The sequence below is a fragment of the Mugil cephalus genome, chromosome 21 (genome assembly GCF_022458985.1).
Source record: "Mugil cephalus isolate CIBA_MC_2020 chromosome 21, CIBA_Mcephalus_1.1, whole genome shotgun sequence".
Taxonomy (NCBI): Eukaryota; Metazoa; Chordata; class Actinopteri; order Mugiliformes; family Mugilidae; genus Mugil; species Mugil cephalus.
Window position 1 is genome coordinate 7,950,764 of NC_061790.1, and position 23,837 is coordinate 7,974,600.

At 46.2% G+C, this 23,837-nt stretch overlaps 1 protein-coding gene and 1 long non-coding RNA gene across 2 annotated transcripts in view; one reads left to right on the plus strand and one right to left on the minus strand.

Annotated features, from left to right (window-relative positions):
* Window positions 1-23,837, plus strand: part of syne1a (spectrin repeat containing, nuclear envelope 1a) — a 110,948-nt gene that overhangs the window by 71,337 nt on the left and 15,774 nt on the right. The window contains exons 83-127 of the mRNA XM_047573600.1: window positions 374-539; window positions 667-822; window positions 906-1,058; window positions 1,571-1,753; window positions 1,869-2,006; window positions 2,315-2,500; window positions 3,088-3,210; window positions 3,325-3,507; window positions 4,230-4,373; window positions 6,420-6,650; window positions 8,576-8,716; window positions 9,934-10,047; window positions 10,264-10,425; window positions 10,832-11,026; window positions 11,140-11,313; window positions 13,249-13,440; window positions 14,032-14,163; window positions 14,278-14,378; window positions 14,484-14,637; window positions 14,836-14,964; window positions 15,056-15,232; window positions 15,411-15,626; window positions 15,769-15,870; window positions 15,974-16,087; window positions 16,186-16,386; window positions 16,484-16,657; window positions 16,783-16,914; window positions 17,044-17,240; window positions 17,339-17,471; window positions 17,571-17,753; window positions 17,861-18,010; window positions 18,101-18,277; window positions 18,518-18,673; window positions 18,769-18,924; window positions 19,018-19,188; window positions 19,302-19,435; window positions 19,544-19,748; window positions 20,439-20,621; window positions 20,740-20,886; window positions 21,010-21,164; window positions 21,252-21,399; window positions 21,492-21,586; window positions 21,685-21,919; window positions 22,179-22,373; window positions 23,218-23,343. Coding sequence (XP_047429556.1) covers window positions 374-539; window positions 667-822; window positions 906-1,058; window positions 1,571-1,753; window positions 1,869-2,006; window positions 2,315-2,500; window positions 3,088-3,210; window positions 3,325-3,507; window positions 4,230-4,373; window positions 6,420-6,650; window positions 8,576-8,716; window positions 9,934-10,047; window positions 10,264-10,425; window positions 10,832-11,026; window positions 11,140-11,313; window positions 13,249-13,440; window positions 14,032-14,163; window positions 14,278-14,378; window positions 14,484-14,637; window positions 14,836-14,964; window positions 15,056-15,232; window positions 15,411-15,626; window positions 15,769-15,870; window positions 15,974-16,087; window positions 16,186-16,386; window positions 16,484-16,657; window positions 16,783-16,914; window positions 17,044-17,240; window positions 17,339-17,471; window positions 17,571-17,753; window positions 17,861-18,010; window positions 18,101-18,277; window positions 18,518-18,673; window positions 18,769-18,924; window positions 19,018-19,188; window positions 19,302-19,435; window positions 19,544-19,748; window positions 20,439-20,621; window positions 20,740-20,886; window positions 21,010-21,164; window positions 21,252-21,399; window positions 21,492-21,586; window positions 21,685-21,919; window positions 22,179-22,373; window positions 23,218-23,343 — 7,219 coding nt within the window. The remainder of the gene's footprint in view (window positions 1-373; window positions 540-666; window positions 823-905; window positions 1,059-1,570; window positions 1,754-1,868; window positions 2,007-2,314; window positions 2,501-3,087; window positions 3,211-3,324; window positions 3,508-4,229; window positions 4,374-6,419; window positions 6,651-8,575; window positions 8,717-9,933; window positions 10,048-10,263; window positions 10,426-10,831; window positions 11,027-11,139; window positions 11,314-13,248; window positions 13,441-14,031; window positions 14,164-14,277; window positions 14,379-14,483; window positions 14,638-14,835; window positions 14,965-15,055; window positions 15,233-15,410; window positions 15,627-15,768; window positions 15,871-15,973; window positions 16,088-16,185; window positions 16,387-16,483; window positions 16,658-16,782; window positions 16,915-17,043; window positions 17,241-17,338; window positions 17,472-17,570; window positions 17,754-17,860; window positions 18,011-18,100; window positions 18,278-18,517; window positions 18,674-18,768; window positions 18,925-19,017; window positions 19,189-19,301; window positions 19,436-19,543; window positions 19,749-20,438; window positions 20,622-20,739; window positions 20,887-21,009; window positions 21,165-21,251; window positions 21,400-21,491; window positions 21,587-21,684; window positions 21,920-22,178; window positions 22,374-23,217; window positions 23,344-23,837) is intronic.
* LOC124998945 lies at window positions 2,335-8,467 on the minus strand. The gene is made up of 3 exons (XR_007111111.1): window positions 8,139-8,467; window positions 3,304-3,501; window positions 2,335-2,482 (listed from the first exon to the last, which is right to left on the minus strand). It is a non-coding gene; the product is annotated as an uncharacterized LOC124998945 (long non-coding RNA).

The following is a 23,837-nucleotide window of genomic DNA, read 5'->3' on the forward strand; positions in this document are numbered from 1 at the left end:
ATATTCCATTCAGGTTGTGTAATTTATGTCAGATATAGGGTTGGGTATTGGCAAGGACTTTACGATACGATATGTATCACGATACTTGAGTCACGATAGGATACATTATTGCGATATTATGATATTCTGCGTAGTTCACAGATAAATTTAAGTCATTGGACCAACTAGGTCAAAAAACAATATTAATCCAAATGATCCATTTCCAATTTATTAAACTTGTACAGAAATAGTTGAGGTGGAGGTGTGGAAGTTTTTCTTTTAAAATCAATGTTGTATCGGAAGAAAACATATCGCGATATATTGTTATATTGATATTTTTTCTCCACCCCCAGTCATCTATACATTTTATTAATTGTTTCCTGTGTCTTTCTAGCCTTGTGCTACAGGTGCGGGCCAGCAGGGCTCAGGTCCATCAGGAACTGAGGGAGAGAGAAGAGGTTGAGAAAGAGCTGGGCTTAGTCAAAGGTTGGATCCAAGACACTCGTGGCTTATTGCTGAGTCCCACTGCAGACCTGGATTCACTGCTGCAGGAGCTAGAGGTAGGCCGCTGCTCTTGCTTTTTGGTCCTTTTTTCCTTGTTTGGACATAGCTACAATAACAGGTTGTATAACAGAAATGACTAAAAATGGATCGGCAGTCCTTCATGTGGTGATGTTTGTTTTGTAGACTGCACACGGTGAGGTCATCAGCAGGCGTCAGAGTGTGGAGCGCATGGCGGAGCTCCAGCAGTCCAAGTACCAGGACCTCCAAGCTGGTCTTCCCTCTGAGCTCAGCATGCAGCTAGCTGAGGTGGCTCTGGCTCTGGGCTCTGCCGAAGACCAGGTAACCTCGAATCTCCATTTACAGTTGTTTGAAGTCAAGTTGGTTTCATACTACGTGTGCGTAACGTCTGCCATCGCTTTTAGGTGCAGGCAAGAGAAAGGGAGGTGCAGCAGACCAGAGACGTGAAAGAGGACTTCAGCTCCAGACTTCAGGACATCGAGGCGAAGATGAAAACCATCGCTCTAAAACTGGAAGACAAGTCTGCCGACCTGGAGGAGGCCAGAGAAGAGACCAGAGTAATCAAACAGACAGATTGACTAATTAGCGAGCAATTAACCCGTGTTAAATTGGCTATTCATTTTGCAGATGTTGAGGTTAATGAGTGTGAGAGAGTTGGAATGGCATGAACTGAATTTTGCCTTCAAGAGTGACCCACTTTTGTGAGGAGTATTCCAGGGGGGAGTTTGGGCACCTTCCCTCCTGTTCTTCTTTTTGTCTTTACGACATGTGTAAACTCCCATCTGTGGACTTGGAAGTTAAAATGCTAGTTGGTAGTGATACAGTCAGTACGCGTTGAGCTTCGCCAAGAAAATAGTCTGGCCCATAAATTATTTTAAAAAATGCAAATTCCTCTCCGTATTCTGTGGTTTTCGTAATCTACAGGTCGCTGGATTCTGCTACAACGTTAAGAGAATTTTCCATAATGTACACTGATTTCATAGCTTCCTGCTAATCGATAACTTCGGGTTGTTCTTTGTTCTTTGATCGCTCTCCACCTGACTTCTCCTCTCTCGTCCCCCCTCTCCAGGCTCTTTGTGAAGAGTGTGAATCCTGTGGTAGCTCTCTGGCAGAGTTAGGAGTCGCTGTGCAGGAGTTTGGGGAACAAAACCCCCTGTTGTGCAAACAGCTGGGTGATGCCGTGGCCAAACTGACAGAGGTGCTGCGCCACACCACGCAGCAGGTCCAAGACAGAAACAATAGACTGAAGAAGGTGAGATGGACATGCAGTTAACCATATAGACCTGCCCAAAGAGGAAGTGTCCGGGTAACTAATTATTATACAATGATTGTTTGTCATTTTTGTTCTTTTTCTCTTCTGCGAGCAGGCAGAAAGACAGGTGGAGGAGTATCAGGGCATGAAGACATTCATTTTGGGGTGGACGGAAAAAGCTGAGGCTCTGGTCACTGGTAACATCGTCTGGAGCTCTGCATCCCAGCTTCAGGAGCAAATTCGAGCACACCAAGTGAGTCTTAATGAGCCTCAACACGAGCGCAAATAGCTAAAATGTGTCTTAAAGCTGCTGTGGTTTTTGTGCAAAAACACAGCTCTGGTGAATGTCATGTTTGTACTTCCACAAAAATAAATACCATATTAACCAATTAAAGCTGAAGACACGGAAGATACTGAAATAATTAGATCCACACACTCGTTTAATTTCCACTTAAATGTCATTCGGTGCACTGTGTTGGCCAGCCTTAATTAGTGTAATTGCACAAGAGAAACTGCTCCTCTCGTTGACTTGTAATTTAGACTATGTTCCTTTGGTGACAGGCGTTGCTGCGAGAGTGTCGGGGTCTCCATGGCGACTTGGAGGCCATGGGGGAGAGGGAGGGGCAGCTGGCGGATGTGTTGCAGACGGAGGGGTGGAGCCAGCAGGTGAAACACCTCAGCAGAAGCACAGAAGAGCTGCAGCAAGCCGCCAAGAGTCGCCTCCAGAGTCTGCAGGATGCAGCAAAGGTGAATTCAGTTGAAAATCATTATTATAGTTAAGTTGTTGAAAAATGTGACTTGTTTCATTTAATATATCTAAACATTTTGCACACACAACATGAACTGCACATCCCTACAGAGAGAATCGAACGCACCACAGCTACAACCCAACAGTGCCTCCTTAAGGTCATTTACGGGGTATTACAGCATCATAATGGAATGCACTGTTTTAGTTTGTGCAGCAATCATCTTTCACGCTAATTTGATTGCCGTACAGCTGGTACCCAGATGACAGACTGCTGCTGATTGTTGCTAATGACACTGTGCCTTAGAAATCTGTTTACGATTCCTCCTGTGAGTTACGTGTTTCTCCCGGCCCAGGCTGCAGAACACAACTTTAATTTGCTGTGACTTGAAATACATCTACGTCTGTTACGATTTGCAAATTAATCCATAGCCCAAATGGAATAGAAAAAAAAAATTGCAGTATTGAATATCTTCAAAAGTAGGTCTGTGTCAGCAGATCTGATTACCGCTGTCTGTGGATAGAAGATAACTGACGGCCTGCTCTCTGCTTTGTTTTGGTAAATTTGCATATCTGTGTGTCTCATCAGGACATGTTGCGTCTCGAGGCAGAGGTTAAGAACCTCCACGCTGCTGTCGACCAGATCCAGGTCACACTTGCTTCCCCTGACCTCAACAAGCTCAGTCTCAGAGAGCAGCTCACACAGAGACAGGTAAACGCAGCAATCACGCAAAATTCAAATTTAAAAAATGCGCAGGGTTTATGTAAAAACTGTCACACTGTACTTGCTTTATTACCAACCTACCGGTTCATTTTCCTTTATAAGCGTCTGCTGGTGGAAATGGAGGGCTTTAAGCAGCAGGTCGCTGCCGTACAGCAGTGTCAGAGCGCCCTCCGGCTGCCAGAGGAGGTGGTGGCGAGTCTGCCGATCTGCCGCACAGCTCAGACGCTGCAGCAAGAGGCCAGTCAACTGCAGCATACCACCATCCAGCAATGCAACATCCTGCAGGTAGAGGGCGTCCTCATATTATGAATGTCATGAGATAAGTCAAAGTTCATATAAAATACAGTTTAGTCAATATACAGAATAATATTAGAAATAATAAATAACAGAGATCATAAGCTTCACATTACATCACATTTTTTTCTTTTATTTGTAGATTTACTGACAAATAAGTTTAAAATAAATAGTTTTAGTGTCACCCATTGGAGTGGATGTGCTAAATTCTGCTCTGAGTTGCCTCAACAGGCCTTCTCAGGAATGTCTGTGTTTTCTTTGACCCCCCATCACAAGCTGATTGTACAGAAGATTAAAAATCAAGGAAAGAAGGAAGCAAGTAACTTCAGGGACCATGTAGACGACAAATACCTAAAACATCTTTGCGACTTTAACCAAGAGCGTCATGTCCAGCAAGGACTGAAACACTGAATCCTTCATGCGCACACATTGTTCTGGCTCATGGTCATATTTGAGATAGACTGCTTCTTTACATATTCATATCTGAAACTCTAACCAAAATAGCCTGAACCGTATTATGTAATGGACACGAGAGATTTGTGACCTCACTGCTCTGATTTGGAAATACCACACGAGAAGAACGTGAACGCGCTCAGTGACACAAACCGCTAAGCTGACAGATTTCAACCTTTCTGTGAGGAGAGGCAAAGGAAAAGATCATGTCCCTTCAGGGGTGGGTAATGCAAATCCTGTTTCATGATGCTTTCTGACAGGAGGCTGTGGTGCAGTACGAACAGTATGAACAGGAAGTGAAGAACCTGCAGAGATTAATTGAAGAAGCTCACCGCATCATTCAGGACCGACCCGTCTCCACCAATAACATACAGGAACTTCAGGCCCAGATACACCACCATGAGGTACGGGAGGACACGCACTTCTTCTCAATTTCTCTTTTCAGTTTATTAGATCTGAGTTTCACTTTTGAATCCAAAAGCACTATAAGCAAAGAGAAAATTCTACAGCGGAGACAAGAGCAGCTGTGCCGTCGCATTTTTAGCAACAAGGCTTTCAAAGTGTTTGATGGAGTTTTAAGTACAGGGCAGCGAAGTTGTTCAGTGCTGAACTTGTAAAATATTCACCAGACACAGCTGTCATGTTGAAACAGGAAAGAGGATCCGCTGCCTCAAACTCCACAGAACTTAAACTATCATTGAACACCTCCTATCAGCCACAAAACCAGCTAATTAGTCACGACGATGATCACATCACGCTGCACTGTGATGTGATCAGGGTCCTGGAATTTATTTGGATGTTCTTTTATGCATCTGTTGTGTCGGAGCACACGGGCCACCCTTCACCTCCTGGTGCCGGTTTTTCCTGCTTGTAAAACATCAACATTGAGGAAAAAAAATGTTCACTCCCTGCCTAATATATCCCACCCAATAACAGGGGCAAAGATGAGGAGATCATGACTCGGATGGGCATAATGTTTTGGCTGGTCGGTGTGCATTGCAGCAGAAATGTTTTGGTCAGGGCACAATATTTGAAAATGATGAAACCCCTTCTCTAATGGGGTCAACTTTAATGTCAGACAGCCATGATAGTGAAACGGGGAAGCTGAGTCACTGTATTTATCCTGTCGCAGTGTAAACTAGCAAAAAATAGAGAAGTTGTGGCACCAGGAAACACAAATACTGTATATCTTAAAGCGGTTTCAGTAACCAAGGGCGTCAGTTTTGCCGTCTTTGTTCAATGTTTAAAGACAAACACATCTATCTTTTAAACCACCGCATGCATTCGACGTGCAGCAGTTTGAGGGGAATATTGTGCGCAGCCCATGCACATTCCTCCTTTATCTGCTGGTGCATGTAGGTATAAGCTGCACAGATAGATGGCGATGAGTCAGATGGCTTTCACCTGAGTGATTCAAGCTGTGTGTTTTCTGTGGCAGTTTCACTATGCTGAGTCAGTGCGTCTGAGCTCCCATGCGGAGAGGGGAAATAGCAAACAAGCCTGCAGAGAAACGGCTCAAATCTCCCCACAGGCATCAGAGTTCATATTACATTTTTAACTTTCCCTGCTAGGCTCTGCTGCCAGATTTCTCTCTATTTCTGATTTCTTGATAAAAAAATAAAAAGTTTGCAGATTCTTTTTTCCTTCTCACTGCAGGCTCTAGCAGTGACTTGGCGCGTCACCTTGTTTATGTTGAAGTGTGATCTCTAAGCAGAGCAGATAGCTGCAACTCCACTGGCCCACTTAGTCACATGACCTGATTATCACTGCATTGACCATCTGCGGGACAGAGGGAGAAAGAGGGGGGGGAGGAGGGTGAAGTGAGGAGGAGCCGGCTCATACCACAGCAGTAATTTGACACCATCTCTGTCATTCTGCCTCTCTAAACACTCCCTGTTTCCTTGCGGCTCTCTTTTGTTGGGAGGAATCTGGCCGGAGGATTGGTGGAAGGAGGAAGCGGCAGTAAAAGGAGTGGGAAGAGGGGGCGGGCAGTGAGATCACTTCCTGTTTTTCCTTGCTCATTTGTGGATGTGTACGAAGGGGGACTGTTTGAGGGATTTTGAACTATTCTGTCTCAACCAAACATCCTGTCTGGTAGCGTCGCCTCGATCTTAGTCACCCGCCTCTGTGCTGCTCGGATTGGCTCCGAGATACAGAAGAGAGGCAGAGAGCGGGGGAGAAAAAAAAGGGGAGAGTGAGGCTGTGCTATTCTCTTTCTGCACTTACACAGAGACCGGGAGGGGAGAGAATGCATCCGCTCCACTTACTCCCCTCGCGCCGGCACCACATTCAACGCTGAACCAACTCAGCCACCACCCCCCCTCCTTTTTTTTTAAGGATCCTCTTTGAACCAGGAACTATTGATCTGCTGTCGTGGACTGAACCACACCGTTCTCATCCTGGGGGTGGGGGGTGTGTGTGTGTGTGTTTTGTGGGTGATGTTCTGACAGGAGCTAGCCCAGAAGATCCGTGGCTACCAGGAGCAGATCGCCTCGCTCCACTCCAAGTGCAAGATGCTGACGGTGAAGGCGAAGCACGCCACCATGCTGCTGACCGTCAGCGAGGTGGAGGGCCTCTCGGACGGCATGGAGGAGCTGAGTGACGAGGAGCTGCCCAGCGCCGTGGCGAGCGCCGCCGCAGCCGCTGGCAAGCAGCTTCCAGCGCACCCCTCCGTCGTCATGGTGAGTGGCAATGCCTTTTTTGGATGCACGCAGGCACGTGTGCACAATGCACGGCTGTGTGTATCCCTCTGTGTTTGCATAAGTTGGAGCCTCTGTTTCCATCAGTGAGATCCCTCCATGGGTTGTTTTGGGCGTTGCAGGAGGGTTCATGCTGTTGTAATTAACTTAGACGTTACAAAGTTAGAGGTTTGTCCTCAGATGATCACGGGTCTGACTCCACAAATCTTATTTCCCTGTCAACAGCGTCGTGCGGTTATATCTGTACAACTCGATTACAAGTCTACAAAAAATAAAAACTGTTACCTAAGTCGCATGGCCTTCATGTGTGTCCACTTTGTGGTTTCGTGACAGGGAAATATACATTACGATGGCACCAGTCAGATGTCTCTCTGTTGGTACTGTCTGGGGGATAAAGATCTAAACATCTTAAGCTGCTAAAGCTTTTGCATCCCTTCATCTCTTTCATGATACTTCCTGTGCGTAGTTTTCTAGTGCACACATAGAGCATTTCCTCTCATCTTCCCTTCACCTGTAGTGTTACTATATCGGGAGTCTGATCGCTGCACTCACTCGCTTTGTGCTTCAAATAGCCTGAGTCTGTCTGCCTGCTACCCCTGCTGCCCACTGTGTGACATCCTCAGCGCGGTGATTCATTTTTCTCATGCGTTCACACATAAGTAACCACCTCACTTCCCTCTGCCTCTGTGGCTTTGTTTCTGAATCAAATTTTCGCCGTTGCCCGGTTTCTGTTTTGTAGTGTGTTAAGTCTTTTGCAGGCCAGGAAACAGGATATTACTGCACGGGTGTGTAGTTCTGTGCGTGTGAAGCAGAGAAGTTAAGTTTGTGCGGTGATGGACGCATCACGTACACTTTATTTCTTACTGCCGGCAACAGTTCTGCTGAGTTTCAACAAATCCCGCTGCACTAAGACCACTGAGTTTCCCACGAATACCAGTGTGCAGATGCTCCTTGTTGCACCGCGTTGCATCATAAAACTTGGGGAAAAAGTCGTCCAAATACAACAAAGTCCTGTGTGGAGCTCTGCGTTAGCTGCCAGAATGCAGCCCAGTAGGCTGGCTTGGCTCACATTTCAGCTCTGCCTCTCTACTAAAGCATGTAGGCAACACCGACAACTGTGCAGCTTCTAGGACAGCTGCTGCTACTGTACTCACTCTTAGCCGTGGCATGCTTTAGCTCTTCTTTGTTTAAGTTTGGGCCTTGACACTCCTGGGGATTTCCATAAGATTGCTTATTGCTATGCATGTGGTTTAATCCGACTTTAAACATACCTGTTTAAGGAAATGTTCTTATGCAGACTATTACTCAAAATACTACTTAGACGTTTAAGAAACCCTTTTGTGATGAGGAGGATATCCAGATTCATACCCACACTGAAAAGGAAATAGCTGTGGTTCTGAAACTGTACAGCTACATAAGTGTGAGTAAGTCTGTGGTGCGACCGGTCACTGTGTGTGTGTGTTGACTTACTGCATTGTCAACTTCCTGGTAAGGGCCATTCCTTTACCCTGATGCATCCTGTAAAAAATCCAAGTGGGTCACTCGTTGCCAGTGCAGGGTGGTGTTCGCTATCGCTGACTTATTCCTCTTCAATGCTGTGCTCTGGCAAAAAGCACCGCAGCGTTCAATGTCAGCAGCAGTAATCCGAGCTAATGGTTCTCCTTTCTGTGTTATTTGATTACTCACTGTCTAATTGATCAACAGCGTGTGTGCTCACTGCACTCCTGCCTAACCTGCACTCCCCTATTAATTTTTATGCTCTCTCTTTTTCTCCTCCCCGTTCATTCTTTTTCTCTCCCTGTCTCCTCACTCCTTTGATCCCTCTTCGTCCTGCTTCTTTGATGTGTGTGTGCGTGCGTGTGTGTGTGTTTTTCGGTGTTTTGCGACGTGTGCCTCTGTGTGGTTAGATGACAGCCGGCCGCTGCCACACGCTCCTCTCCCCCGTGACAGAGGAGTCAGGGGAGGAGGGCACCAACAGCGAGGTCTCCTCTCCCCCTGCCTGCCGCTCCCCCTCTCCGGGGGCTAACGCTGACGCTCCTGTTAACCAGGTACTCCAGATCCCCGTCCTGGTAGCCTCCAAAGCCCTGCAGCACTTACCCGACCTGCCCATCTTCCATACTGCCACTGTCTGGTTTTACATATCAAACATATTAATCCTCAATCCTCTGTTATATTTTGCCTATATTTACTTAGTATTCTGTATCTTCTGGAATATTTGATTTAATGCAAATGTCTGTCATTGATGGACGCAACTTATTATCAAGACTGTAGCAGCAAGTAGCTTAAAGTGAGTCACACTGATCCTGTTGTGAAGGACTTTAAGAATAATAAATATGTGGCCAAGTTACTTGTCACCGTAGACGTATTCCTCCACCTCATCCCATTCTCCCCACCACCAAACAATGAGCTCCCAACCATCAACGCCGTGTGTGCGATCCAGTTGGAGACTTGCTGCGCTGTCCCTGCTTTTCCTTTGTTATTTACTTTGCTCACTCAGTTTAGTTCGCTACTTGTGTTTCTGCTGTGATAATAGTGAGAACGTGTCATTCCCCAAGCAGAAGTTCCTTTAAGCAGCTCTTTTGAGCAATCTGTGACTTGCGTGCACAGATCTGAGCGCATTAGGCAGCGAAGCGACAGCACTTTGTTGATCTGGAATAAACTGCAAAACTTTGCGGTTGATTTCTTTTAAAATGCAGCATTCGTCCTGTCCTGGCAGGTTTGGTTGAGCTTAACCGTTGAAAAAACAAAATAAGGTCAACGGCGGCTGGAAAACTGGATACGAGGGGAGCGGGTTTCTAATCTAATGGAGCGTTACCCAGATGCCGCTGCGGTGCAGAAAGTGCTTACGACTGTTATATTTTTGCAACCCGTGTTCTCTTTGTTGAATTATCTGATTGCGCGCCTGACATCTGTAACAGATCACACCATTTATCATGACATACTGAACTCTGTTGCCATTTCAAGGATGTTTTTTTGGGGTTGGAGAACTGGAACAAAGACATATTGGTTGTTATTGTTACAAAAGAAGGTAATACAAAAGCAACAGGACTTGTGGACCTTGAATAGACTTTACAAGTCTTTGTTTAATTAATTAGCAATAATTATCAGAACTGATCCTAATGTGACAATTGATAGTGTGTTTAAGGGCATGCTGTACGTATCAGAACCATCACATGCTGTGTGCATCAAAGCATTTTATCAAGTATATAGTATCGTACATCTCACTGACACACAAATCCTCACTCACTGCGTCGTCATCACACAGGGTCGAGGTGCACTGAGCCGAGCGCCCCTCCAGGAACTGTACGACCCGTCTATGGAAACCAGTGCCGCTAATTTGGATGACCTGCAGAGATCCTGGGAAACACTCAAGAATGTGGTATGTCACATCGTCATTCAACTGAAAGATGAATGAATGAATGACATGGATTTTTATTACTCCACCTCTTACTGTTTTTGTTTTGAAACTCAATTCACAGCTGAATGTGGGTCAACGTTTTGGTCTTGTTGCTCTTTGTGACACTGTTTCAACGGTCACTGTTGGGAGCTGAGTTGAACCAGCTGTTAATCCGCCTCCTCAAATCTCCCACCACAGATCAGCGAAAAGCAGAAGAGCCTGTACGAGGCTCTGGAGCGGCAGCAGCATTACCAGGAGTCCCTTCAGTCCATTTCCACCAAGATGGAGTCCATCGAGGGGGCGCTCAACGAAGGACTGGAGCCCAACAAGACCCCTGAGAGCCAGATGGCCGCACACCAGGTGATAAGAGATGGGGTTACAGCGAGGTCTGGATTAAAGGAACCATAAAGGAACTCGTAATCAGAGTGCACTACGGATAATGATTGTGCAAGTAGTTGTATAATAGGCAAAGACAGGAGACATCTCTGAGAGGAAAGACAAAGATGCTCTGGGAAAACAGAGAATGATTGAGGGCTTTTAATATTGCTCTGGGCCGTGCAATGGTTGCACAGACTGCACGGCACTGTTCTCAGTTGCTATGCCAACAGACGATACTGTTCCTTCTTACTGTCAGAACATTTTGGACAGACCCTCTTTTGCTGCTGTGTCACCGTCTTCTTTTCCGTCTCTTCTCCTCCTTCACCAATAGCCCGACTCCCCTTTTCCCTCGTTTAACTTGAACTCTCGCCCGTTTCTGTCTCCTCAGGCCCTGATGGACGAGATCCTGATGCTGCAGGAGGAGATCGGAGAGCTGCAGACGTGTTTCTCTGAGGAGCTGGCAGACAGCGACAGCGACGGGGAGCCTGGCGACCAACTGGCCCTCCAGTCCACCCTCACTGTACTAGGAGAACGGATGGCCACTATTCGAATGAAGGCGTCTGGAAAGAGGCAGCTGCTGGAGGTTTGGCATTAGAGCATCTCCTTTATTCCCGTGCTCTTTTCCACTTTATATATTGTCTTTAAACTGCCGGTGAGCACTACCTGAGACGTGCTTGTTACATGTGACCCCTGCAGGAGAGGCTAAGTGAGCAGCTGGAGGAACAGCGGCAGGAACAGGCGCTGCAGCGTTACCACAGCGAGGCAGAGGAGCTCGACCATTGGCTGCTCAGCACCCGCGCTACTCTCAGCTCTGCCCTTCAGCCACAAAATGAAGACCTGGACATGGAGGAGCAGCTCATCGACTGTCAGGTGAGGTCGACATATCCCCTCGGATAAGTTAATGCTTAACTGAAGATTTTGAGCTCGGTACGTAATGGATAGCATTCACAGTTTGCCCAAAGTAAATGTTTTGTGCTCTCCTGATAAGTGCAGATTTTTCTCAGCTGACTCAGTCAGGGAAATGAATTCTTACCGCTTCCCCAGACACAGTATGAAAGTCTGTGTCTTACAGTTTTATTATGAGAGAAGTATCTGGCAGCTCCACTGTTCCAGAAATAGTACCCATCCTTGGATTCATTCCATTGGTATTATGTTCCTGCAGCTGTTTTAGTCTCACATAAACTATTCTGTCCTCAAAAACCACTTAAAACTTCCCCTCAGTGTCAAAAGAGTTCAAAGTAACGTCCAGCGAGCAAACTCTGGTTTCATGATTGAGACACGGGGATTAGGATTAAGATCCGACCCCGAGCGACGTCCTCAAACATTCCTGCGTCAGCCCGGTCAGCATTGTTCCCCACGCTTGACCGTGTTTCCGTGGTAACATAACATAACATAATTAGCAGCAGTGGCGGCCACAATTATGCCCTCATAAAGGCGTATGTGCTATTTATATCTTAACTTTAAAGTCAAAGTTTAAGTTGTGTCTTGCGCAGCCACACAGAATCAATTCCTATTTTATTCCATTTGACTTCTCTTAGCATAATTTGAGGACCCACTAATTTGTATTGCTACAGTACAGTACAGTGCTTGATACTATGTCCCACTTCATGTGCCTCTTGGGAATTTTCGCTGTGGCATGTGGTCCCGCTGGTCTGTGTGTACGAAGGATTCCTGATAGTTGCTGATGTCAGGCTCTTGATAAAATGTAATTTTGGAGTAACTCATCACTTGAGGGGATTTGTCAGAGCCTAGATGCCACATTTTAATGTGCATACACTATATTACATTTTATTCATCCTATGACACCCCATTACTGACTCCTCGTCTCTAATAGTGTTAGATGTGTTGTCCAGGCAAAGGAAATCAGTGTTTTGAAATGAAGCAGCTGGGAGACAGTAAGCTGATTATAGCTCACATATGCCTCCACTGGCGCTCAGGTCTAAAAGTCCAGCCTAGGCAGAGCTTCAACCCCCGGGGGATAAAAACTGTCTGATTCCAGTGGAGATGCAATGGACATGACAAAATATGTCATTGGGTATGAGCTTAAATATAAACACAAACAGGGTGAAACACTGAAATAGAGGAACTTGAGCAGCGAATGATCAGTAAAGATGAGGATGAAACTAAATATGAGATAAACATGATTCCACATGAATAGGGGTTATGCTTGGGGATGATGTCATTAGTTTAGAAAGTGGGATTATTTTTGCTTCACAGTTTTGTTTGTGTGATTTATCCTCGTTAGCTGTTCACATCCACCGTCCGGCCATCGAAACACTGCACTAAAACCACCACCCTGTAAGCAGCTTAAAAGCCCCTTAAGCATGTCGTGGGTCAGCGCTTTATCAAATACACTCCCGTGTGTAAACTTTTACACGCATTGCATCATTTTATTCAAACTCTGCCTCCCTTGTCAGCGTTGAGGCGTCCTGAAATTTAAATTAAAACTCCACACGGAGGCTTTTGTGGTTGAAAGTTGAAAGAGAAGAGAGTTTCTTCGCCTTTCAGCGGATAACAAAGTGACAGCCCTGAACACAAGGACAAGAAGGAAAAGAGTTTTATGAGCCACTCTGTATTGTTGTGTAAAAATCTCTAAAGAGAATCAACTCCCCATCTCTGCTAAGGACCCTTGTATCCCTTTGTGAAAGAAGGGAATACAACCCCCCCTCCTTTCTCGCTTCTATGCAATTGTTTGGTTCTCACACTTCCGTCTGGACATGGAAAGAAACAGTCCCTCGGGGTTCCTGTTTGGAAAGGAAGCACTGAGAGAATTAAAAGTAGACGTTGCTTATTTTTTTTTTCCAGAACATGCTGTTTGAGATCGAGCAGAAGGTGTCGTACCTGTCAGAGCTTTCCGTCCACAGCGAGAGTTTGCTTTTGGAGGGCCGGGCTGAGACCAAGGGAGAGGCGGAGCAGCTCACGCTCAAACTGCGCTCTCTTAAAGACAGCCTGGTGGAGCTGCAGCAGATGCTGCAGGACAAACAGGTTGACATACAGGTGAGATAAGGAGGCCTGTGTGTTTTGTCCCCCTCTCCATAACTTTCACCACCTTAGCTCCACACACACACACACATTTTCTACCATTTCCCTGCCTCCCTTCCTCCCTGCTCCTGTGTAAATTGTCTGCGCTGTATGACGCTGAACTGTACATCAATGGTAGTATTGTGTTAAAAAAAAAAAAAAAAAAAAAGCACTAAAGGCTATTTCATGGTCCTAAATAAAAGTCCACTGTTTTCCACGCTGGAACAACAACGATCTGTGAGTCTCACAATGGGCCTCAGACGTCACACAAAAGGATGCTAACTCATCACATGCAAACACTAAATGCATCAGGTGTGTTTCTGATGACACATCGTGACCTTTTTTTGTTTCTATGTTACGTCCAGTTTGAGAAAAACAACTTTTCTCAAAAATCTCTGGATAAAATAGAGTTGCAGGCTCTCTTTAATGCCCTTAGAGTTACAGCCCACATCTAATGAACCACTCTAAAAAGACTGAGCAGGCTACATTAGCCCCTCTCTGTTTAAAAAGTATTTAAAGGATGTTAATTTGCATGTTATTTTTTTTCTATTTATGTCTATTTTCTAGGGTTCATTGCAGGAGCAGGAAGACAGTGAGCCCGACTCATCTTTGTCCCAGAGTCCAAATGTCCAGGACTGGCTGTCTCAGGCCCGCTCAACACGCACACAGCAGCACCACGACAACCTGCTTCGACAGAGGGTAAAAGGAAACTCTGCATCTCTTTATTTATACATATGCAAATGCCACGTGTACATTTTCAACAAAGTGTCTTCTTATAGATAAATCTGACACCAGGCTCCTTATATTTTCTAGGAGCTGCAGGAGCAAGTGGCCGAGCAGAGGAGGCTGCTCCAGTCTGTGGCCAGCGTTGGGGAAGAGTTACTCAGCCAACAGACCACACCTAATGGGGACAGGTACGCACAATTATGTATTGCATGCCTAAGCGCTTGCATTAATTTGCCTTGCAGAGAACAAATATATTCTGTATATAATGATAGCACCTCCTCTCCCTCCCGCAGTGAGGTGTCCATCCCTGCTGGTGGAGTGTTACTGGAGAATGAAACCTCGTCTCCTTTGGAGAAGCTGAGGCAAAGATGGGAAAACCTAAACAAAGACCAGAGCACGAAGCTGCAGCTCTCCCTCAACTCCCTGGAACAAGACCAGCTTAGCCCGGTATGCAAGCCAGAGAATGTGGATTTGTGAATTTAAGCCTTAAAGTGCTTATTTTTTCAATAAATGTTGTTTTATATGAAATTTGAAGAAGAGATGTTAGGAAGTCATTATTTAAGGCGAAGTACTTCCTCTCATGTAATTTCACACTTTCATTGTTGTGCTTGTTGTTGGTTCTCATGTGTCACTGGTTGTGTGCAGGTGCTCCACCGGTCCCGTCTGTCCAGTCCCAGTATGGTGTTCAGAGGCGAGGCTGCCAGCCAGGACTTTTGCTCCCCCAGAGCTTTGTTTGAGGCTTGCAGCCAGACTCTGGAAAGAATCACAGATGAGGTAAAGCACTCCTTTTCTCTTTTCCATCTCTCTGTGCATTCTTACTGACAGCTTTCAGTGTGTATTGAATATGTATTGTTCCTCCTCACAGGGGGCAGCGAGCAGTGACAGTAAGCTGGCAGCGTCTTTTGGAGGGGCATCGGTCCAACAGGACCTTTATGCTGCAGTATCGGCAGCCTCCGCCTGGTTAGACGCTGCTGAGAATCAGCTACTTTCTGGTCCTGTGCTCCTGTCTGAAGATACAGAGACACAACTCACAAATCTAGAGGTGAGAGGAAGCAAGCACCCACTTAATAAACATCGCAGAAAGTAAATACTGTATAGTCTGCTGGCAGTTATAAACTGTAGCATTAACTAAAAGCCTTTGTAGTCTCACTGCTAACAGAGGTTGTTAGAGAAAAAGAAATCCTGCTGAACAGATGAACCAACTTCTGCTCCTCTGTTAGGGTCTGAATAAACATCTGAAGGAGATAACCAGGGAGGTGAACCAGTGCAGAGACCTGCTGGGAGGAGGAGTGGGACGGTTATGTGGAGGAGAGGAGCGAGCTCTGATGGAAGACACACTGGAGGGCCTGCAGGAGAGGATGGGCTTATTGGACTCTGCCCTGGACCAGCACTGCGACAGCATGAGGGACAGACTGCAGGAACACTCATCCTTCCAGGTCTTAAAGCTAAAGTGTTGAATTGCCAGTTTCATTTTTGGCTTTTCATTGATGGTGTTTTGTAAATGATACATCTGCTACCATCATTTTTTATTCATTTTTTTAAAATCTTTAACACTGTTTGTGTTTTCTTTGCCAACAGAATGAACTGAGGATGCTGTTCACGGCTCTGACTGAAAGTAAACACCAGTTGCTGCAGAAGATGGATGCAACTGCAGACAGACCTGCATCTAAACAGATTGAGGTGTGACACCGACCAACAGCAGATACACAGGAACGAACAGATGCTTTATCGAGATTAAGAGACGACAAAGAGATTTTCTGTTAATGTCTTGTGTCTTTTTTAGATGTTGTCTGAAGTGGAGGAAAGTCTGAGGGAGTTTGAGCAGAGAGTAACTGAGCTGAAGACCAGAGGAGAGCAATCTGACCAAACTTCTAACCAGGAACTACTCAAACTACAAGTAATGCTTTTTTTTTTTTCTCTTTCATTAGGTCCCATGAGCCATAATGTTCCAGCACTGAAATAGTTCATGTCTGACGTGTTGTTTGGTCCTTTTAGGATGCGTATGAGGAGCTTGTGCTCATGGTGGGCTCCAGGCGGAGTAGCCTGAATCACGGCTTCTCTCTGAAGGCTCAGTATGAAGCTGCACTTCGTGATCTCTCGGACCTGGTGGACACTGCTCAGGAGAAGATGGCTGCGGACCAAAAGATGACGGTGGCTTCTGTAATAGAGGTCCAGATGTTACTAGACAAACACAAAGTAAGGATGATAGTGAGACTGTGTAATATTCTCATCCTTTTATTTTTTTAATTTCATCTCTAATATTGGATTTAAAACATGTTCTTCTTAAATACAGGAGTTCTTCCAGGGTCTGGAGTGCCATATGATCCTCACCCAGACATTTTATACTAAAGTGTCCGGTCTGGTGGCACAGAGGGAAAGCCAAGCCCTCGAGGAAACCATGGCTTCAGCCCACAGTGTGCTCAAACAGGCCCACAGGAGGGGAGTCGAGCTGGAGGGCATTCTGGAGGTAAAAGAAAACTAACAAATCATAGTGGAAAAAGTAGCGTTGCCATTTCATTCAATGTAAACCCAAAGTACAACAGAAAATCTTGCAGATAACATGAGTTATATTCTTTCTCCTCTCTCTGACAGTCGTGGAGCAGGCTCGTCGAAGACTATCAGGCTCTTTGTAGACAGCTGGAGGCTGTGGAGTGTAGCATCCCCACTGTGGGTCTAGTAGAGGAAACAGAAGAGAGACTTGTTGAAAGAATCAGTCTGTACCAGGTAAGCTTCTTCATACCGCCATAGACACACAGATCAATGGAGTATGAGAGTGGCATTTTACCTACTTGACAGCTGAAGCCAAGTATGATCCTCTTATAACTGACTTAATATTCATCCTCACTCTTGTAGCGTTTGAAGTCCAGCCTGACGGAGCATCAGCCCCAGCTGTACCAGGTTCTGGAGGAGGGCAAAAAGCTTCTTCTGTCCGTTGGCTGCTCAGATCTGGAGAACCAGCTGACTCAGCTCGGAGAACACTGGTTGTCCTCCACCACTAAGGTCAACAAGGAGCTGCACCGTCTGGACTCGACACTCAAACACTGGAGCAGGTTGGGGTCTTTCATTACACGGCTCTTTGAGTCGGGTGTATCTTTATTGTGTTGGTCTGTCATTAATCTCTCATATTTCGTCCCGTGTGTTTGTAAAGGTACCAAAACGAGTCAGCAGAGTTGAGTCACTGGTTGCAGACAGCTCTGGACAGGCTGGAGTTCTGGACGACTCAGTCAGTGACGGTACCTCAGGAGCTGGAGACTGTCAGAGACCACCTCTGTGCCTTCCTGGTTAGTTAGATGAGCAGCAGACGTAATTGATGTAATCTACACATACAAGTAATTTATGGTTGTATACAAATGTCGACACCATTTGTCTCTTTCTCGTAGGAGTTTTCCAAAGAGGTGGATGCAAAGTCGTCTTTACGTTCATCAGTGCTAAGCACAGGCAACCAGCTTCTGCGACTAAAGAGAGTAGACACGGCTGGTCTGAGGACAGCTCTTGGTCAAATCGACACTCAGTGGGCTGAGCTGCTGACTCGTATCCCCGTAGTACAAGAGAAGCTACACCAGGTCTGAGAACAGCCACCATTACACCTTTTGTTATAAATTGAGTTCTTCCAAAAAACTGTATTTATTACAATTTTTACTTTTGTGCACTTTTACTTCTGGGCCCTCAGCTGCAAATGGAGAAGCTGGCATCTCGCCATGCCATCACGGAGCTGATGAGCTGGATCTCTCTCATGGAGAACATCATCGCTGAAGATCAGGACAAGATCCTGAGTGCCGTGGGCTCAGATGTGGTCCAGAACTTCTTGCAGAAGTATAAGGTATAAGACCTAACTGTGTCCTCTTTACAGATTCTGTTTTCCTCCGTTCCACTCACCAGAGTCTCATCGTGTCTAACCTTAATTTCCCAGGGTTTCCGCATAGATCTGACCTGTAAGCAGTTGACTGTGGACTTTGTTAACCAGTCAGTGCTGCAGATCAGCAGTCAGGATGTGGAGGGAAAGCGCAGTGACAAAACAGACTTTGCTGAGAAGCTGGGAGCTATGAACAGACGGTGGCAGATACTGCAGGGGCTCATTGGTGAAAAGGTAATATTCAAGGTGTTGTTAAATGGCTCTGTGTTTGTTTTGGTTTCCGTTCAGAAAAGGACGTTAGAAAACAAACAAAAAAGAAAATTCAAACGATGAAATTCAAAGCAAATCATTTTGTTTTTTAATAGCCTTTTCTGAACGGAGAATTCAACATACTCAGACCTAAATATTACGTAATCTAGTCCTGATTGTTTATTCTAAGTTGTTTAACTGTCCTGAAATGTTCTTGTATTTTAGATTCAGCTTTTGGAAGGACTTGTGGAAAGTTGGTTAGAGCATGAAAATGAAGTCCAGGGCCTGAAGACCTGGCTCACATTACAAGAGGAGAAACTGAAGAAGAGACACAGGATAGAGGACATAGCATCGGTGCAGAATGCACTTAAAGACTGTCAGGTAGAGACACATCATGTCCGTGCATACCACACACAATGTTTTTTTTTGTTTTTTTGTTTTCTGGAAAATCTGTAAATAAAATGTTTTTGTAACAGGAGTTGGAAGAACTGGTGAAGGAAAAAGAGAAGGATCTAGAAAAAGCAGAGGAACGAGGAAGTGCTCTCATCCAGGATAAGAAAGGTGCAGCTTGCTCTGTTGTAAAGGAGACCCTCAAAGGCCTGAACCAGTCCTGGGCTCATTTGGACCACATGGTGAGCGTCTCACATGCCTCGTGTAATCTTTGGTTGTTTCCCGCACAATTGTCCCACACTCACGTATTATTTCCCTCTGATCTTTCCTTTCAGATAAGTCAGAGGAAGGTTAGCCTACGGTCGGTGCTGGAGCAGTGGACGTTGTACCGACGAGCTTCAGAGGAGATTAATGGTTACCTAATGGAGGGGCGGTACTCTGTGTCCAGGCTGCACCTCCTTAACGGGTCACTAGAGGCAGTACAGCAGCAGGTGGAGAGTCTGGAGGTGAGGAGAGAAGGAAAATAATTGTTCCTCTTTGTTTTTGAAAAGTCACAGATCCCCAATAAACCCCTTTCGCAACCATTGAGAAAAAATATGTGGTTGTCCGTGTTGTTCAGAACCTGCAGGAAGAGATGGATAAACAGGAAAGCAGTCTGAGGAAGTTTGGCTCTGTAACTCATCAGTTACTCACCGAGTGTCACCCTTCTGTGGTCGAGACACTCAACAGAGCACTCCGGGACGTCAACATCAGGTAAGGACGACAAAACAGGTTGCTGTGTGACTTTAAATTTAAATGACATCTACGTAATCTTGGCTGAAACCGCATCCTGAGCTGATTTTCGGTGCATCTCTGGCCCAGGTGGAATCATCTGCTAGAGCAGATCTCGGAGCAGCTGAGGAGCAGCAAGGCCTTACTGGTGCTGTGGCAGCGCTACAGGTCGCTGTATAGCCAGTGTGTGACAGCTGTTCAGAAGCAGGAAGAGCGAGCTGACCGCCTGCTGAGGAGCGCCACCGACCGGGAAATCACAGAGGAGGAGAGCAGCACCTGGATAAAGGACTGCAATGTGAGCAGAAATGGGACAATGTCACGCGCTAGTGCAGCGTATTACTGTGTTAACAATCTAGTGTTAGAGTTTTATCACACACATATTTTGAGTGGCTTATCATATACGTGGGGAATTTTTTTCACTTTCCTGTTTGAGGAATTCGGCGTAAGCTTGAAACTGCTTGTCAGCTCATTGTGAGAGTTCACAAAGCCTCCGTACCCTCTGCAGAATACCAAACTGCTCCCTGTCCCTTTGTCTGCTTGAATATAGATGCACAGCACAAATTTAACAAAAGCCTTTTGAGAGGGAGCCTGCAAAGGGAAAGACAGGCCCCTGATTTACACTGCAGGGGTCTCCCGGTGTCACGCTGGGCTTGTAGGACCATACTGGGAGATGTGTAGAGACACACAAGTCTTAATACTGTAAGCAGACGGATATTTTGACTAAGGATCACTGGTGCAAACCTGTACCACACGAAGCGGTTAAGAATTCAATGCGGTGCATGGGCTGGCTATGACTGAACCGTCTTTGTTACGTATCAAAATTAGCACAAATAATACTAAAAACGGACGGGGTGGTACTAATTGGGTTTGGAAAGAATCAGACCATTTGAAAACCCCCTGGATAAAAACAGTGTGACTATTTTGGCCTGCTCAATGTGTCTCTCACAGGCATTGAGTGATTTCTCCTCTAACCCTTTTTGTCCAGGAGTGTCTTGGTGACCAGGACTCAGTGCAGCACTCCCTCCAGCAGCTGCAGGCGTTAGGGGAACAGCTGAGGAGCCAAGTCGACGCCTCCTCCTCAGCGTCCCTCCAGTCTGACCACCTGTCACTCACGCATCGTCTGGTGGCGCTGGAGCACGCCCTCCACAGACAGCAAGAAGTACTGCAGGTAACCATTGTCAGGCACAAGCAGAGGATATTTACTTACCCCAATACGTGGAGAAAGGACTGTGATTGTGAGTCCGCCACGTTTGCGCTCACACAAAGTTTTTTTTGAATGTTTCTAGTCTGGATCTCAGGCCTGCGAGGGTTTCAGAGAGCAGCTCGACACGCTGATCTGTAAGGCTGAGGAGGCTGAGGAGGTGCTGAAGGAGTCTGACCCAGTGGGTTCCCTGGACCTGATTGCGGTACAGACACGTATCGAAAAACTCAAGGTAGGCAAAACACTGCTTTCCTGGCTATTGTTAGAACATCTGTTTTGCCTCGAGCCTGATTCTGTCCTCATTTCACTTTGTAAGCTCAATTCTTAAAGTGTGATACAATAATACGTCTTCCAGGTACACTTGTTGAAGCTCAGCAGCCTATCTCCAGACCTGGAACGTGTTAATGAGTTGGTGTACAGGCTGCCAGTCAGTGACAGAGATGTTAAAAGGCTGCAAAGTCTCAACAGGACATGGGCCACTCACTCTGCTCACCTCACTGAGAGGTTCAGGTAACTACAACTGTAAAGTTGTTGGTGGCAACATGTGAAGTTTCATTCTATTGTGTATGTTTCTGACGTAACCTCGTACATTTCCAGTAAACTGCAGGCAGTGTTGCTCGAGCAGCAGAGTTTCCTCCAGAAGTGTGAGGCCTGGATGGACTTCCTGTCTCAGACTGAGCAAAAGTTGGCCGCTGAAATATCCGGCAACTACCAGAGTCTGCTGGAGCAACAGAGAGACCATGAGGTGAGACGGCCGGTGTGCGTCTGTATGTTATTGGTGTTTCTGCATCTGCGTGTTTGCACTTCGGTGTTTTACCGGCGTGTGTGTACGTTCAGTTGTTTCAGGCAGAGATGTTCAGCAGACAACAGATTCTTCATTCCATCATCAGTGATGGGCATCGTTTGCTGGACCAGGGACCCATGGATGACAGGTAAAAACACAAAGTATCATAACAATTTAACCTATCTCATGAAAAAAAAATGTGTCCGGCTGTAAGCAGCTAAGATGCTGTTCTTTATCCCGTCACAGTGATGACTTCAGTGTGAAGCTGGCCTTGCTGAGCAATCAGTGGCAGGGTGTGGTGAGACGGGCCCAGCAGCGAAGGGGCATCATTGACAGTCTGATCCGCCAGTGGCAAAGCTACCGGGAGATGGCGGAGAAGCTGCTGCGGTGGCTTCAAGAAGTGACCCGTGATCCAGATGTGCATCAGCCAGGGGAAGCTGTGGCTCTGCAGCAGGCCAGAAACCTTTTGGATCAGATACAGGTGAAACATCCTGAAACATCTTTAAATGTTTCCTTGTTTAAAGGAAAAACTCTCGGGTCTGAGTCTGTTTAGTCCATAACCTCAACATTTCACTCAACACTATAAACGTCTAGCAAACATCTACTGTTCTGATGGTTACTCGTCGAAGTTTCTAACTCTATTAAGAGCTTTTAACGCACCCTCACCCTTTCTCCAACCCTAGACTCCCTTAGTTAATCTATCCCCCCTTTGCCCTCTGTCTCTGTCTTTGCTCCTCCAGCTGAGAGAGAGAGTCCTTCAAAGGCAGCAAGGAGGGTACATCCTGACCGTGGAGGCCGGCAGGAGCCTGCTGTTGTCAGCTGATGCCAGGGCGGAGTCCACCCTGCAGACGGAGCTAATGGACATTCAGGAGAGGTGGAGGCACGCCCACCACCGCCTGGACCAACAGAGGAGGGAGCTGCACGGTCTGCTCAAGGTCAGACTCCAGCTGAAGTAACAATAACTTCAGTTGTTCTGTCTTCTTTACCCTCTGAAATGCTGCATTTTTTTTGGACACGTGGCAGATCTGTGCAGCCTTTAACAGTCGCTGTCACCGAGCTGCTGCAGTGTAAAAGCGCTGCAGGGCATCGACCCATCCGAGCCTTTAATGAGCCTGCCTGGTTCTGCAAGGAGGACAGTGAAGCCAAGTTTTCACATTAATTATGCAGCGTTGCACCTTAGGTCCTGAAAAGAGGCGAAGCACACAGATGGAGCCTCACAGTTCTCACATAACTAGCAAAGCACCTCCGAACACACTCGGGCTGGAGCTCAGGCTGATTTGACTTAATGGGCCCGTTTATGAACGTGTCTGAATGACGCAGTTTAATAGATGCACTCAGGGTTTAAGATGTTTTCACTGATACTCCGCTGTCTGCCCTGTGGCTATTCTTATCACTACTCTTGCTTCAAGTATTCAGATTTGCGTAACTTACCAAATATTACCACCCTGAACTGGGAGGTTATTCAGGCTCTAAAAATAGCTGTAATCTAAGCAGAACCTCCCTCTTCTGTTATGCAGCTCTGTTAATTCTTTTCCCGGGCTGTTGGATTTCTGCTGTGTCACTCTTTCTCGTGGTGCTGCTTGAGACGCTCAGAGCTGACTGAGCCATCTGTGGCCCTAACAAGCGATGTGGTTCTGACTTCAGGCCCGTGTGCTTGCATGTGTTACTTTATGACTGCGTAGTCTGCAGCTCGCTGATGCCACTGCAGGGAGGATTCATATGAACTGCAGCCTCTGCGCGTTTTGTGCTCTAATTCTTATCACGTGTGCGTTCGTGTAGAACTGGGAGCGATGTGAGAAGGGCATAGATGTGTCCCTGGAGAAGCTGAGGGCCTTCAAGAGGAAGCTGTCTGTGTCGCTGCCTGACCACCACGAAGAGTTGCACTCAGAGCAAATCAGATGCAAGGTAAGAAGAATACACACACACACGCACACAGACTCAGACATGTGCTCCCACTCCCTCTTTAATCTGTGTGCAGGGACAAACAGATAAATCTGACAGACTACCAGCAAAAGAAATATATTTTCATCTATCTAACAGCTGCCACACTGTCTGACCTTGTGTGGCTTGTTTTATTTTTCTGTAGAGCTACAGTTATAACGGCATTTTTCTTGTGAAAAAAAGTGATGCTAGGACCTTTTTTAATTTTCTCTCACAGAAATTCTTTGATTTCTGCACAAAATTACAAATTATGATCACTTCCACTTCTTGTTAACCACTGGACACGATCTGCAGTCATGTTTCATGCATGACACATCCTCAGCTCCTCAGGGAGGAGGAGGAGGAGGAGGGCCGAGTCCCTGCACAGAGCTGCCATCAGCTGAGGAGAGAGGGGGTTGGTAGAGGGAGAAAGAGAGCGGAGCGGTGCATGCGCATGAGAAATGGAGAGAGAGAGCGTC